Raw genomic sequence first — 17,205 nt, forward strand, 5'->3', positions numbered from 1 at the left:
GCACAAACTGGTTTGTTCTGGTAATATGAATAATAACCTGCACCACTACAATAGGTTCTGCCGCCTGCTTTGGAGGGGAGCTTTGCTATAAGCATAAACCATTCCATACAAACTTCAGTTTTCAGATAACAGTACTAGTGAAGAAAACTTGTCTCCCAACCAATGTATACAATGTACCATTGGTCAAGAGAATACAGTTATTTCTTGTTTCAAGATACAGAGTAAAGAGTGATACAAATACCCTATCCAAATAAAATGAATTAGAATATAGAATTTATGTAAAATAATTGCTGATTCTATATGCAGAAGCTTTGGATAACTGTTGTTTGCAAACTAGCAAGACACACAAGCAAATATTAAAGAACAATTGCTAAAATTATTTATGTTTCTGTCTTTACAAGATGGCAAAAGATTATATTATATAAAATACAGTTTTACCAGTTTAAAGGCTGCATAACAAATAGTTCCAATTCTTTAGATTAGGCTGCTGATGTAGAGAAAATAAATTACATGCTCAGAATCTGACAAACACAGAATTAAGAATCTTCATGTTCTGAATTTAACCACTTAAAAACCTAATCTGTTTAGAAGAAACAACTTACATAATTATGTACACAGATATTAGCTTAGATAAAGAAGCAGCTCATACTATTATTCTTAGTCCATTGCGTGTTTCTTCCACTTTGTAATGTCTTTGCAAGATTCCAGACTATTCTTTCAACAGCTTTTAAATTCACTGATTCACTCTGACCTATCACCAGATGCCTTGTTTTCTGAATTTGTGATAGGAACTGGGCTCAGGCAGTGAACTTTCAGTGACAGCCTGGCCCCCTGCTCCCAGTGCCTGTTCTTAGCCTGCCTCCCTGTACTCAGAAATCCACTCCTGGTATGGAGCATATGGTTGAGTTGGCACAGGCTCAACACTGGCATCAGAAACTGCAAAGACAAAATCCCAGCAAGAGCAGACTCTCCAAGGACTTAAACTAATAAACTCAAGGAATTTCTACTCAGCCTACAGTGCAAACGGAAATGTTTTCAAAGCTGGATTTCCAAAGAAACAGTATTGTGGTACAAAAGCAGTTCATCTTCTAAAGGCCCCATCCAGAATGGTGATTCACACAAATATTTTCAGATTGCAGCCAGCACTGGCCAAGCAATGTATATCTTCTACCTGCAGTCTCACACACGTGGCAGTGGGTTTTGGTCAATACATATTGAAAACAAGACTTTAGCTGCACATGGAAAATATGTTTCAACTACAAACCAAATTTTTAACAGTCTGAAAAGTTTTAAGGAAATACTTTTGAAGGTGTAACTGGTGTTTCAGCTATGCACCTGTTAGGGTTTGCTGCCAGTCCAGCTGGCACAGTTGGTCACAGTTAGCTCTAGCCCTTAATAAAGAATAAGGCTTCTTCCTATGGGAGACTCTGCAGAGGACTTAACTAGTTTTATTTATCCCAAAAACTTGTCAGGCCAGTGTTTTCCTACTAAAACAATTTGGGACAAAGCATTTGCAAATATTGTGAATATTCTTTGAAATTTATTTTAACTCAGACTGATTTTAAGCAATTCATCACATATAATTCTAATGTGCTAGTTTACTCACAGAAAATTCAGTTTTTGCTCAGAACTGCTGGAATTGGATAGTGTGCCATGTTTTCTGTAAGTATTCTATTATCACATTTAGGTTAAATTAATCCATAATGTTGTGGGTGCCCATCCTTGGAAGTGTTCAAGACCAGGTTGGATGGGGCTTTGAGCAACCCAGGTTAGTGGAAGGTGGTATCCCTGCCCATGGCAGGGGGATGGAACAACATGATATTTAAGGTCCCTTTCCACCCAAACCATTCTTTGATTCTCAGATCCAGGAGAACCAGGGTTCGTTGTGTGTTAGGTGTTTACCCGTTTTTGGGTGTTCTCAGTGCCCCAGCACTGCCTGCTCAGTGCAGGTTCCAGTACTTTGAAAAGCAAAGCACCTGTGAGAGCTTTTGTGGTACCACAGAAAGGAGTGGTGGCTGGGAGCAGTCTCTCACAGCAGCACCTCTGTTCTAAAACGGATTTGGAAATTACCGAGCTTTAATCCAGCCAAAACTGTGCAAGAGGCAGATCGAGGAATAGGGAAAGCCACCCTGCTCCTAGGCCATGCAGAGTGCAATTAATGTACTGCCATGTCTCAGTTCATGAGTTGTGCTGAATCAGACCTCGGGAATACGCAGCCAGCGCTGCAAAACTCTGAAAGTAAAATTATAACTGTGTGTAATCGCTTAAAACTGCTGAACCGTCAGAGTTCCGGTGACCACGGGGGCGCACAGCAGGAACCTTAATGAGAGGAGCTGTAACAGAAGGCGCGGGAAGAGAGGACGGGGAAGAGACGGGGGAGTGACCGGAGGAGCGGCCACGGGAGGGGCGGCCGGTGCGGGCGGAGGCGGGGCCCGGTGCGGGAGGAGGCGGGGCCCGGTGCGGGCGGAGGCGGGGCCCGGTGCGGGCGGGCGGGCGGAGGCGGGGCCCGGTGCGGGCGGAGGCGGGGCCCGGTGCGGGCGGAGGCGGGGCCCGGTGAGGCCGGAGGCGGGGCCCGGTGAGGCCGGAGGCGGGGCCCGGTGCGGGCGGGCGGAGCGGGCGGAGAAGGGCCGGTCCCGGGGGGCGGTGCCGAATCGAACGCTCGGTGCTCGCGGGAGGAGCCGCAGCGATCGCGCCGTGACCCAGCGCGGCCATGGCCGGCTTCATCAACTTCGCGGACGAGGAGGAGGTGCGGGCGTACCTGGAGAACCTGCACGTGGAGTACAGCTACCAGTGCTTCAAGGAGAAGGACCCGGACGGTAAGGCCCCGCCGCCGCCCCCCGCCCGCCGCCGCGGGCCCGGCGGGAGGCTCAGCCCGTGTCCCGTCCCTTGCAGGCTGCCAGCGCTTCGCCGATTACCTGGACGCCGTGAGGAAGGACTTCGTGGCGGCGGCGCGGGTGCTGCGCGACAACTGCGAGGTGCACGGGCACAGCGAGAGCTGCTACAAACTGGGGGCCTACCAGGCCCTCGGCAAAGGTGCGCACGGGGTTCTGGCGCTCCTCCGCCTCCCCGGGCAGCCTGTTCCGATACCTGGCCGCCCTCACATCTGCCTTGTCCTCCTGACCTTGAAGGAGCAACTACCTGTCCCGCTCCTTTCGTGGTCACCTCATAAAAGTTGGGGGAGGATGGAAAACCTAAAATTGTTTCCTTCTGAAACATCAGCTGTATGTTAACTATGTATTATTTTTTTATAATTACAACTGTTTAACAGGTAAGTACAGCCAGTGCTCAGTGTTGCTGCATATTCAGTTCACAACATTTCTTCTTGTCAGACAGAAGAAAGAAAGAAAGAAACTCAGAGATTAGTAATATGCATACCTAAGTAGTCTCCAAGTCTGGTCAAAATGTATTTGCTAGCACAGTAATGGAAAGCACTTAAATTAGTCAGAGATTTTCCAAAAGACAGTACTAGTAAAGAACAATATTTTTACTGTAGTTCAAAACTAGTTACAGTTATGGTGTAGGTATACTGGCAAAATAATACTTGCCTAGTGTAAGATATTAAATCCATGGATGTAGTAGTGGAATGAGTGTTTTATGGATCTGGGTTATTTTTTGGATACTGGTGCTATTGTGATTACTGGTGAGTGGAGGACGGTTTTCAAAGTCAAAGACATTGGCAGAATGTTTATCACTGAGACAACAGTAATGTCTCTGAAGTCCTAAATATTGACCATAATATCTAAAGTGGTGGATGCTGTATTTCCAGTGGGAAGCATCCTGCAAAGCAAGAAGCTCCCAGCTGTTTTAACATATCCTCACAGTAATGTCTTGACTAACAGGTGGACTCAACCCGGATTTGAAAGCTGCCTACAAATCCTTCATCAAGTCATGTGAGAAAGGTGGGAAGAAGTCAGCAAATGCATGTCACAGCGCTGGGCTGCTGGCCCAGGACGGGAAAGCCAACAATGATCAGCCTGACCCTGTTGTTGCTAGAGACTATTACACAAAAGCCTGTGATGGCAATTTTGCTCCCAGCTGCTTCAACCTGAGTGTGATATACCTGCAGGGAGCACCTGGGGTCCCCAAGGACATGAGCCATGCCTTGAAATACTCGCTGAAAGGCTGTGAGCTGGGGCACGTGTGGGCTTGTGCCAATGCCAGCCGCATGTACAAACTGGGAGATGGTGTTGAGAAGAATGATGCTAAGGCAGAGGATCTGAAAAACAGGGCAAAACAGTTGCATAAAGAACAGAAAGAAGCTGCAAGTTCTCTAACATTTGGGGAGTAAAAGTTGCAGAGTTGGGGAGTTGGCAGTTGCAGATATTAAGACTGGTTTTTAAATGGCAAGTGAACTTAATATTTAAATTGTGACCATGCAGTTTTCATTTAAATAAATATCCTGTATTTGGATATGCAAATAAAATTATATTTTTGTGGATACAACAAATGTCTGTCTCTGCTGTGCCTTTCTACGTTTTTGAACACACAAGTTGTTAAGTGTATTTTGCTTACATCCTTCTCTTCTTTTTAAGGAAGCCAAAAACTTTTGGTCTTTTGGGAATATTCCCCCAAGGTTTCAAGCACAAAGGATTTCTTTTGTGTCCAGTGCTTCAGTATCTAGGCTTGTGCTCTGACCAGTTCTAAAATACACAAAAATCACAACTGCAGGTAAACCCAGCTTGGGCAGTTTGAACTGTTCCATTTCTCACAAGCATTTTCAGAACTTCGATGGCTGCACACTTGAGTGAGCTGCTCTAAGTCATGGATGTTCATCTGTAATTCCATAGGTCTAGGCCAATTCCTTAGCTCCCGTAATTCCTCCAGCTGCCAATTGGTTTGTGACTGTCTACCTGTCATATGTGCCTGAGTGCTTCAGGCTGCTCTCCCAGCATGATTGCCCCTTACTTGCTCACACACAAATTGTTTTACCTTCCTGATAGCTTCTGGAACACTGTGTTCTATTTTTTCTAGTTCAGATTTAGGGAACAAGGTGCTAACTCATCAGATCTTGGGCTCAAGTCCATAACCTATATACAAGCTGTAGCTAAACATACAGATTCTGAAACAGCTGTTTAAACAAGCAGGGCAGTGTTTATAAATGTGTTCCTGTGCTGACAGAATCCTTTGTAATTTTGGTGTGTGTAAATATATATGAAGTTTGTGGTGTGTCTGTTTTGCTGTAAATGTACTACTCAGAACCTGAATCTTCTGACTCTGGACTAAATAAAGATACAAATTTCACTATTTAAATAAGTGAAGTTGGATTAAAAGCAACGTTACTTTGGCTGTGGCCACAAGTGAAAGCAGAGTTGTTGGAATCTCGCTGCATGCATTAATTAAAGCAGTTCTTCCAATTTAACAGAGTTCTTGGGAAGGACATTTGCTGCTTGAACAGAAACCTGCACAGCACAGCAGTGACACAGGCACCCTGTAACAACAGATGGCAGTGTATGAAAACTGCACACTGGTGTGGCTCTGGTGCAGCCTGGAAAAAAGCAAATAGCAGTGGCAAAATCAGTAATTTTTCTGTTAGCAGTTATTTTTTACAGTTCAAAAAGGCAAAGTTCTTAGAGGAATGCTCTTTGCCTGATTTTTTTTGCTATGTACTATTCTGGGCATTTGTTTCACTTGGGAAAGGTAAGTAAATGCTACCTCTGTGGAGTGTAACGCTAGTAATAAAACAGTTTGGAATCTGTGTGTTCTGGAGTAGGCAGTTACAGGTGGGTCAAGGCACTGGAGAATTGGGTGGTATTTTAAGCCCCTGTAATGCTCACTGCCACAGAGTGCCTTGTTCAGATCCTCAGCCCAAGCACTAGAGCAGTTTTCTTCCAGCAGGACTAATGACTGTCAGTGATTCTCCCAGGAACTTCCAATCAACACAGCAAACAAGCACCAGAGAACATCCTCAGTAGAGTGACACTGGATAATTAAAGCCACATATAAAGTGCATGTTGTGAGGATGTTTTTTCATAGCACTCAAGAACTCACAGACTTGCAGAGCTTAAATACTATAAAGCAAACCATTTTCATAAAAGCTGTTAGTGTGTAAGATAAATTTATGAAGTCTCATCCAATTTTGCACCACTGGCTGAAAAGACAAAGCCAAATTAAGGAAGACTCATGTTTTCAGGCTGTCTCTGAACAGTTTGCTGCCTGCTCCAGGCACACCTGTATCTTTTTTACACAAATATTGATGACAGATGCATTTAGACAGCTAAGGCCCTTGCCTATATGACTCTTTTCCTTCCAAAGTGACAAAGCATCCAAAAAAAGGTCAGCCAGTCTCATTTCAGTTTATTACAAATTATATGTGCTTAATGCAGTCTGTAGCAGAGTATTCTCAAGATTCTCTTCAGCAGACATAATCAAAATCCTTAGAGGCGAAAATTTTCCTGCAAATCTTGGCTTATAACCATCTTGCTCTCGTATTATGGATGTATTACCAAAATATCCAAATTACCAAAATATCTTCCTGCTCTTTCTTTTTACCTGATGTTACAAAGGCTATATTTTATATTCTTCTGATGGAAAGCTTTCTTCAAAGCCTCTGAGGTCGTAAAGAAAGTGTGATAGATATGTGATCATAGAAGAATACTTAGAAATATGGAAGAACTTGTTGATCTCGCCAGGATCGGTGGGTTTTCTAAGAAAAAAAAGGAGTTGATATCTGCTTCACAGTTCTTAAACCACTGTCTGCTTTCCCTTTAATTTGTTTGCATTGATCTAAGCATACAACCATTAATAAAGCAGCAATATACTTCAGAAGCAACCAAGCCTAATTAATTAAATAGACATCTGAATACATGGCTGTAAATGATGAAAGCATTCTCTGCAGGATGCTTCCTGCAGCTGTGAAAAGATCACCAGTGGAGGGCTGGTTTTGAACTGAGATTAAACACTGGCACCACATCATGTGTCATTAAGTGTCATTTGGATTAATCCTGGACAAAAGACGCTGTCCAGTAAAGAAGCCACATGATTTTGTAGAAAAAGAGAATAATTCTAGTGGTTCTGTTTATGTGCTATATTGTAATAAAAGCAGTTTTGCAGCTTGCTGACCTTTTGTTCAGCCATTGGTAACAACTCCTCTCTGCAATGTATGTGTGAAGGGAGTTCTTGTGGCTGTACACACGCACCCAGAGAGAAGGTCTGGGAGATTTTGTGTCATCACCACACCCAGAAACAAAAATAGTAGTTACTGTCGCTATATTTGTTCCAAATGTGTTTTATACTTCTTAGAGACACACTTATTTTTTGAAGCCTTGTTTGTAATACCATAATACGATTTTAAAAAAATTAAATATTTTTGTAATCTTTTTATTCTAATCAACTAGTCAGATATTTGTGTGCTATGGAATTGTAAAATTTAGGCCACTTTGGAGTGGTGATTTCAGATGGAGATTTGCGAGCAGCATAATTGCAATGCATTCATGTGCTCAAATTCACGAGTGTGGTGGGAGTTCTCTGTAAGTTCTCATTCTGTCTATGCAAAACTGAAGAACAGTGCTTTAAACATACCCTGAAGAGTTTTTCTTAGCAACTGATAAAAAAGAAGAAAGAAAGAAGATGAAAATCCCACATGTTTATACAGCAATTGTCACCCACAGGATTCTAGTGCACTTCACCATGTCCTTTCCAGCTCATAGAGAGCTGTTCCATACAGACCTGGGGCAATAAAAATATCAGAGAAAAATGTTAATTGTTTGGCTGTGATGTAATTTCATATCTTGAAGACAAAGCTAACCTGAATTTATGTTAGACATAACATGTCCTTATTTTGACAGTTCTCTTTTGACACATAACAGCCTGGTGTGCACTTTAATTTTCACCAAAAAACATTGAAAAGAAGTGGGCTGGTTTCCTTCCAGCTCTCCTGCCACTGGAAGCACACCATGTTCCTATAGAGCTTCCTGCCCAGGAAATTCTTGTTGCTTTGCAACAACCTTTCCTGCAAACTCCTAAGAAGGAAACCTGGACAGGACAAGCCACTGAACAGTTACTGACTCATTGCAAGACACACGATGTCAGTAGGGGCCCAAACTGATTATTCTCCAAATGATATTTAGCAAGGCAAGGACTTATCAATTCATTACAAGCCAAGAAACACTAAGATGGGAGACTGGACTTTGAATGCTATTCTGATAATATTTATGGAGTATTATTGCAGACACATGTGATAGCCACATCAGCACAAGTGTTACCAATAACAGCTGAAGAGAAAATATGAAGCTGTGACATTTTCAACACTGCAATCAGCCCTTCAGAGAAGTTATTTTCTGTGTCTTTTTAAGTGAAATGTTTTCTCCACAGCACTGTTTTACTTCTTTGTTCTGCAGCTGACACAAAGGCAATATAAAATATCTTACTTGTCAGGAAGATTGAGATAGAGTGACATCAACTGTCACAGGAGACCAAACTTACCTCAGGCTGGCAGCTCGCACACTGTGATATTCGTGAACAGACAGAGAGATTATGTATAATTTGAGGTAAAAATTTTAGATATTTTTGAAATTCTGAACTTATCCTAAATTCTTTTCTGCTGGGTTTTGTGAGTTATATACGTTCCTCAGAACTCAGGGGTTGATATCAGAAGATGCCAGGGACTGACATGGTTACAAAAGCCACAGAATATGTGAACAAATTCAATGCAAGTGAAGGTTTCTGCAGGAGCAGCACAATGATTTTGTTACAGCAAACAGTAAAAACTTCCCACACCCTTTAACACTTAACCAAAACATCTCTGCAATGTACCTGGCTTGATAATTTCTGTTTTCTGTGTACTGCAGCATGCAATGACCAAGTGTGATGTTTGTTGACTGTTCTGTTCATTGCTCCCACAGCAGGGTGTGGACATTTCCAGATCACACTATCACACCGTAGTGACAATGCTGATCCACCGATGGTTTAAACTGCAACAAACCAACAGCTAGTTAATACAGTCCTATAAATGACAGGAGAAAGGTGATCTCTAGTAACTGGTTCTAATTCTCTATGACCTTTCTTTCCTAATCTAATGCCATCCTGATATGTGTGTCAAACTAAAGACTATGTCAGAGAGTATTTTCTTATGCAGTACCTGTACCCTTTAGGTAAGAATTTAAAGCTTTCAGTCCTTTTAAATGAAGGATGATTTTGCTTTAGATATTGTACAGTTACAAATTGCAGCCTAAGGCCATATTTATACACCAGAGCCCTGGAAAGATATATACATATACTATTTTCCCCATTATAATCTTTGGGGAACAATTTCAATAAAGGGTTCTGTTCTATGACTTGAATAAATAAATAACCTCCACTTGATTTCAGTGACTATTTTCCTCCTGCATTTTTCAGTACTGGCCCAGAATAATTTCTGTCATCCCACAGGCAGATGCATTACAACAATCAATGAGAGCTTTGAGCGGAATTGTGGAAAAGTTTTATATCTTTGAAGCTCCAGACGAAATGTTGCCCTCTGGAGTGCCAAAGGCAAGTTCATTTGGCAGGGTGCAATTCCAGCATCATGCACACAACCTGGGAAAATGGCATCCAGAGGCAAGGCAGGACCTGGTGCTCAGGAGCCTGGTGCTCACACTGCTGCGGGGATGCAAGTCCAGGCTGCTCACACCTTTCTTGGTGCTCTCAAAATGCATTAATGTTGCTGGGGACAAACAGAGGGTGACAGAAAGAAAGGTAACATCTTTAGATGTGTAAAGTATGAAAGAACAAAGCTTTTTGATTCAGTTCCTGTTCACTTGACTGAACCAGAGATATTGTGAGGCTTGGAAACAGATGTACCCTTGAAAACTAATTACATTGAAGCTTAATGCTTGCAAATTTTCTTTCAGGAAGGTACTTGTGCAGTTGGGGATTTTGGTCTGTTTCTCTGCTTTTCTCCTGCCACTGCAAATGGATAAGATGAATGTGTGGAGGGGAATTGATTGAGTACTGTCTGTGCTTGGAGGCTTGAACTAATAAGTGACAAACATAAATGCTGTTTCTTGTTAGAACCTGCAATGTGCAATCCTGCTCAGCCTATGAATACAGCTAAAACCAAAGGGACTCTGCACATTTCCTGCAGCACATCAAGCATTAGCTTCCCCACCTGGGACGTATGTGATTGCTTTGGGGGCTTGCTGGAGTGTAACTCAGCTTGGCCCAATCACTCCAAGAGGACAGCCCATAGCAGAGCTGGTAAAGATAAACAGGATCTTTTAAAATAGTAGAGTTTGTAAAGGAGGACAGCTTCACAACAGAAATGATCAGGAATAAATTGCATAGGAGAGGAACTATTTCTAGCCAGAACCTGCTTGTCCTTATACAAAATGAGAGCACGTGATTAATTAATACAAAGTGAATTCTATTTTTTCTCATTGCTCAGGCAGTAAACCAAAAGGACAAGTAATTTAATTTGGCAATTGAAGCATCTCTTGATGCCAGGAAAGGGTCGTATCAAACTGCTTTTTCCTGATGTCTCCAGAGTGCAGCAAGAGCTACAGTTACACTGTGTGCAACAGGGAGCCTGGGAGGACTCAGAGATGCTGGACTACCTTGTTTAGCTCTGGAGATAAACAGATGATCCTTTTTTCCAGCTATGCCTGTTCCTAAAGGAAAAATCCTAATTTAATGAAGGAGGCAGATCCAGATCATGGCATATTCAGATCACATATTTTCTGGAATAGAATCGCAAATCAGATCAAATTAGTCCTCAGGTATCTGCAAGGTGTCTGGGCAACCTGAAACAGAAATCTTTCACAATCCAAGACCTCCCCTGCTAATTAACCCTGCAATCCTTAAGGAGTGAAACTCCAGGCAGGAATATGACTCTATGGCATAGAGGGGGTGTTGATAGGCATTTATTAAACAAGGTGCAGGCTTAAACCCCCTGTGGGGCAGAAGAGGTGAGGGCTGGGACAAAATGTAGCCTTTCCTCATTGGCTTCTTCGCTTCCCATCTGTAGCCAGGGCTGAACCAGTGGGTAGGTGCACACACACACACACACACACACACACACACACACACACACACACACACACACACACACATCTGAGTTTTTGGAGACTGAGGGAGTTTTTGAGCTCAGACCCAGCTGTGCATTTACTTGATGGGATTGCAATAGCTATTTGGAGATTTTTGAGAACCCATTAAAGGCTGAAGAGTACCCCAGCACTTTGGATTGCAGGCAGTCTGAGTGCTCTGAATGGATGAAAGACTAGAACTAGACATCTCTATTTAAAAAAAAGAAACAACTCTAACCCCACAACAAAATCCAAATGTTCTCAGGATCGAACGAGCCTTTTGTGCTCTGTCCTCTCTATATGCTGCTCAGCTGTACTTTTCTTATTTTTCTGTGGGAGGACTGTTCCCTTGGCTACCAGTGCTGGCCTCTAATAGTGGGCATTTGAGCACAGGATGAAAATATTGCTCTGTTTTTCTTTCATTCCTGCAGGAGCAGTGGGAACACAACTGGACAGGTTTCTGGTAGGCAACAGCTCCAGATGATACCACTGAGCCAAGCCAGGTCATTGTGCCCTGCTGCACCCCTCCCTCCCAGGCACTGCTCCAGGTGATCTCTGTATTCCTGCTGGCCACTGCCTTGTCAGAGAAGTGCTAACAGGAGGTGAGGTCTGGGGCTTGTTTCTCTGCTCTCCTGCACAGCAGACAGCACAGGCCACCTTCAGCTGCTCCAGCAACAGGTATTTCCTTTCAGCCACACGCAGCAGCAGTGCCCCATGTGCACAAGGAGCACAGCCAGCCTCATGCCAGCAGCAGGGCAGGTCACTGCACACACAGCTAATGCCTGGGAGCTCTAAGCAGTGTCTCTTAATCTTGCTGCCTTTCTATATTAAGGACATTGTTGCTTTGCATTAGAGGAATTAGAATAGTCTTGTCTCCTCTTGAGATCTCAGGGTCCTGCCTTCATTTGCCATTATGTGCTCTGTGAAACTTTGTTTCATTAAGGCTTCCTTCCTTCCAGTGACCTTTGCAAAATAACCCTCTCTCTGTAGCCCCTCCGTGGTCTGAGGCTGTTCTCGTTTAAATTATGCTTCTGTGGAGGAAATCAAATACATCTTTTTCTCTACTTAAATGCCTGGAGCAAACTAATGTTCTCCTGCAGTCATGAAATGCAACAAAGGGACCATGATTCCAAGGGCAAGGTGAGGCTTGCAGTTTCTGTGGGAACTAGAGACCAATGTGATGGAAGGGGCAGAAGAGGGAAGCAAGAGCACAGGTCCACCAGATGAACAGAAATGATTGTACCTTAGACAGAAGTTGAGAAAATGAGGCAATAAATATGAGTGGAGGAAGAGTTGTACACTAGGTAGCTGGGAACCTGGTAAGGACTTGAGGTGACTTATAACACAATAACCACTAATTTGGGATTGGGAGAAAAGGAGAAGTCACAAATACAGAAAGGCTCTACTGCTTTTATTATTTTCCCCCCATATTTTCTGTGCTGGCCATACCAGGTACAAATATGACCAAACCTGAGAATTCAGGGACATACCTGGTACACAGGTGGATCAATCCCATCTTTGCAAGCAGGACTGCTGGCTTTGCCTGCCAGAAAGGCTCAGAGAAGGAAATGTGTGGAGGAGGAACATGGGAAGCATTGGTGCAGGAGCTGCACTCAGGGCTTAGTTGTACAGGAATTTGCAGTGCACCTGCCTAGCTCAGGAACAGAGGGGAAGTGATTAGCAGGTTGTTTTGCTGAGCCTGTGTGATCTGAATTGAAACTGAGCTATAAGGGGCCTTGCAGTTCTACAGTCTGGTTCTCTGTCTCAAGCTAGAATAATCTGTATTTATTATACCTGAAGAGCTGTCTGCTTAACCTCTACCAGAGGCTTCAGCCACTGCATTCTTTTTCCTGTGTTACTAAACTTTCCAGCAGATAACTCATTTCCTTGACCACCACAAATACAATGTTGTAAAAGAATAATATGGAAGCAAGCAAGAACAACCCAGCAGCACAGAAGCAGGAGCCCCAGCACTCTGTGGCCTTCTTAAGCTCTCAAGTACTTATTTTAGTTCAAGTTGAATGCAGTAGGGTGCTGTTTACAACCAAGTGAAGAACAAGAGCCCTTTCAGCACTCTGGGAAGTGGAGATACAATTCTTCAGCATCAGAGAAGATAACTAGCAGGGGGTCAGTATAAAAATGCAGCTCATTGCAATGAGGGAGAGAGGCAGAAAAAATGAGAGTAGCTTCTGGTATTAGTGATAAAGATCACCTCAGATCTATCTTTCAACTGTGTCGAAGTGTAACTGCTCTTCAGGTTTTATTGTTACTGCTGTCATTGCAATAATATGCTAGAAATGAAATGCTTTGTTTACTGATATCACCTGCCATGTGATATGCTGCTATTTTCACACCAGCACCAAGATTGTATCAGAAGTCCCAGCCAGCTGAATAGTACCTGGAATTAGAGGAAAGCAAATAGTGGAAACCTGCTGCTCCCAGCTTCTGTCCTAGTAGAGATGCTATAATGTGCACTAAATCCTGATTTTGTTTAAAATACTTTTACAGAAAAATGAAAGCTCTCCAATGGCCGTGGTCCAATTCCCCAGAAAAAAAGGCATCCAAAGCAGCCTTTCCATTGCTGGCATAGACAGCCCTGCTCTGTCACCTCCCTGAGAAGCAAAGCTAAAAACTAAACCTGTTGATCTGAATAAACAGCCTGACATGATTTTCCAGTCCTAATCTGGTAATTCCGCCTCTGAAGGTTTGCTTGATGAGATGCAATATAGAAGATAAATAGTCCTTTGCAAAGGTTGGTCTACAGGTCATTATTTCAGCCAAAAATTTCCATTTCAAAGGAAATCAGAGGAAATCCAGTGAAGACCATGTGAAAACAGACTCACCCACCCAGCAGCCCAGTAAAAAGGCTCCTGGTGTGACCCAATGAGTCAGCTCATTTTCTGTCAAGCAACTCATTTAGCAGAAGGCTTCAAACCACTTTCACTGAACAATTCTCTTAGATTTCCATGGAATAAAACACCAGATCCCATTTGCACATTTTTTGACATTTTCTTTTTGCATTAAAACTCTGAGCTGCCCTTATCAGGTCAGGGTTGCCTTATCACCTTCCCCAGAAAGGCTTCAGTCCTATATGGAACAGAATTAATATTCACTGCATCCCTCAAGTCTTGGAGCTCGCCATTTAAAATTCCAAGTGCAGCAAACACTAGGAAGGATTGTCAGGATTTTTGTAGCTCCTAAACCCCTTGGCACAGACCTCCCAAGTACAGCACTGGCCATGGGCTGATCCCTGTGGATGTAGAGACCAACAGCCCCAGTGAGAACACCAGGGGTAACAGACCACTGCTCCCATTTAGCTCAAGATCACGATTTATTGCCACCAGTTACAAATGCAGCCTAATGAAAAGCAAAACTGCAGAAACACAATTTATCATTGACTCAAAAGAGAAATCAATATGTTCATATATATTAGAGGGAGCAATCTCCATTAAAACCAAAGGGATGAGACAACAATGTTCTTCATACTTGCTAGGATCACACTGACTTTTAACATTTAAACATTTATGTCAAAAACTGATGGGTTCATACAAGAAATCAGCCCAATCCACCTGCTTTTACTGACTCATGGAAACTTACAGCCAATTACCAGGCCCTGCTGGGAAGGCACTTTTTCCAAATGTATGTGGAGGCCTGCAAAGAAGAGAAAGGTTTTTGCCTGTGAATGGTTCAGAGTAACCAGAAGATGCAGTGAGGTTCAATTTGCCCATACTGACACAGTACACTTTGCATTTTCTCATTTAAGGAAACAAAATTGCATTGAGGGGGTTTGTGTTTCCTTGATTGCTAAGAGATTGAATGGGGGCTGTTTGGGTCAAATGAAAAAAATTTAAATGCAGTGCTTTGTGCAGGTGTCTTTGTTAAAATAAAATAACAATTTAAAATAAATCAAAAGAAACAGCCTCTAGTCACTAGCAGCCTCTCTGTTTTGTAATCACTTGTGGTTTAAATTACTGAAATGAAAATTTATTGGGATGCCACTTAAAGTAATTTCACTGCTTTCCTTCAGGAAGCAAAAAGTAGAAAGAATTAAGCTGGTCAGAGTAAAAATTCTGTCAAAGAAGTCATACACTATCCTGGCTCAACTAGGCCAGTGAGTGCCCATTTGCACAGCTGCAGTCTGCTCCACATAGCTGCTCATCATAGAGTGGCAAAATCCACTAAAAGAAATTAACTGCAACATTTGCTGCAACAGCTACATGAGACACTGGTACATTTTGTTACTGAAAACAAGGAACTTTCCAAGTGGCTCTGGTCACAGATTGCATTATGCACATTAAATGTCTGTGGCAGCAGGAGTACCAGACAGTAGGTGGAGAGAGGAACATGAACTGAGAAAAGGCAGAAAAATTACCTAATACAGCAAAACCACCAGCAGAGACTCACTACCAAGTTCACAATGAGCTGGAAGCCATAGGTCTACAAAGGTGTCAACACAACCATTGCTTCTCACACTACACAATCTATAAAGTACCTATGGCAGTCCTGAGGAGAAAAGTAGAAATGTGTTAACTAAGGAACACAAGGAAGGTTTGAAGAAGTCATCTCAAACTATGATGTCAAAGTACTACTTTTACATTTGCTGGTATCTCAGAGAAAACACTCTGGGAAGGAAAATCTTCTGTACTCAGAAGGTTACTCCAATGACCCTGGAGTACAAGCAAAGATTGATGTTCAAAGTAGAGGGAGGGCCCTGAGCACCACTTTCAGCTTTGGAAATTCGAAGTTACCTTATAGCTTGTGGTAGTTTGGAAGAAAATCCTGAAAAACTTGTTAAAACCAGGCATAACTAAGTAAAAAGTATGTTCTTTGTTTTCTTTTTTGTGTCTTTAGCTCTGGTTCTGATAAACCACTGAAATGTTTAAGCCTGTGCTTTGACAGAATGTGCCAGACTCACCCCTGCACAGGTAGGCTTACAAAGCATCTGGAGAGCTGTGAGCTGGGTGCTGCCTTGTTGTGCAAAGCCAGGACTCACCAAGTATCTCCTGCCTCCCGTCCTGGCCATTCTGTGCTGCAGGTTTGGCCCCAAGTGCTACTCACAAGCTAAGCCACAAAATGCTGCAGCGCTGCCCTTGACACAAGGAGAAGACAAACTTCTTTGTGCCCACATCAAAGAGATGTGGGGACATTCACACCTAAACTTGCAGAGGAGTCATCCTGAAGGATATAAACACATTTTTTATTACTCTGTACATAAAAACATTGCATCTAATTGAAAATGTTCTATCTAAAAGAAATGTTCTGTCACTTTCTGCAAATCAATGGAAGTCGGAGTAAACCCATCTGTTTTAATCTCTGGGACTAATGCTGCTTCCTCTCTTTCATTAACATGTGTTTATCCTGCTCTCCCTTGCACGGGAAATGCAGCAACCCTGAACTTTGATTAGGAGTAATCAGAAAACATCCACACCTGCATGTAGGCAGTGGGAGGCTTTTCAACTGGAAATGGATTTTGAGAACATAATGTCTCTGTTTTGAAAGGGCAAATGCACCTTTCAAGGAATACAAGCAATAAAAACCATTAAGTATTGTGTTTCTTCAAGGATAGTAATGCTATCATAGAATCAAGTGCCTTAATTGCTGAAGTGATTAATTTCTGCTCTTCAGAATTAAATATATTCAATGTTACTAAAGAAGTCCTGGAGAGTTTTTCATAAGCTGGATGATAGCACAGCCAGTGCTTATCATCTGTCCAAAACAAGGTGTCCTTTTTCTTGTCCATTTTAGGTTCAAGAGAAAGGTGCAAGGACTGTGGTGGGGGGACCTGCAGTGACACTAAAGCAGCCCAAGCAGCACTGCAGCAGGGCAGGCCGTGGAGGAGCAGGGTGATTTCTGCTGGAGAAAGCAGCCTGGCAGGGAAGCAGTGCCTAACTGAGATAAGTGGTTTTTATTCATTCTGTTTCTGAGTCTTTACTATCTTTAATGCCTTTTGAAATAAAGATTTTGGAAGCAAAGTCCTCCCTGATGGTATAACTTTCCTCATCTTTCGGTTAAATTCTAAGGATGTTTCTGCTCCTCATTTGTCAGGTTTTCCTCCCAGGAAAGAGGGAGGAAGGCAAGATTTACTACTCCCATAACACCTAAATATAAACTGTAATTAGATTTATAAACAACATCTACAGACCTATTTCATAAGCTATAAAAAGCTTTGCAAAGTACATCTGTGCACTTCTGTTTCCTTTTCATAGTC

At 42.7% G+C, this 17,205-nt stretch overlaps 1 protein-coding gene across 1 annotated transcript; it reads left to right on the forward strand.

Moving 5' to 3' along the window:
* Nucleotides 1-2,617: 2,617 nt before the first annotated feature.
* Nucleotides 2,618-4,447, forward strand: COA7 (cytochrome c oxidase assembly factor 7). The gene is made up of 3 exons (XM_030278494.4): nt 2,618-2,816; nt 2,893-3,033; nt 3,840-4,447. Exons 1-3 carry the CDS (start codon nt 2,711-2,713, stop codon nt 4,286-4,288), a joined length of 696 nt encoding a protein of 231 aa, XP_030134354.4. The 5' UTR covers nt 2,618-2,710; the 3' UTR covers nt 4,289-4,447.
* Nucleotides 4,448-17,205: the final 12,758 nt, after the last annotated feature.

This window comes from Taeniopygia guttata, chromosome 8, assembly GCF_048771995.1.
Source record: "Taeniopygia guttata chromosome 8, bTaeGut7.mat, whole genome shotgun sequence".
Taxonomy (NCBI): domain Eukaryota; kingdom Metazoa; phylum Chordata; class Aves; order Passeriformes; family Estrildidae; genus Taeniopygia; species Taeniopygia guttata.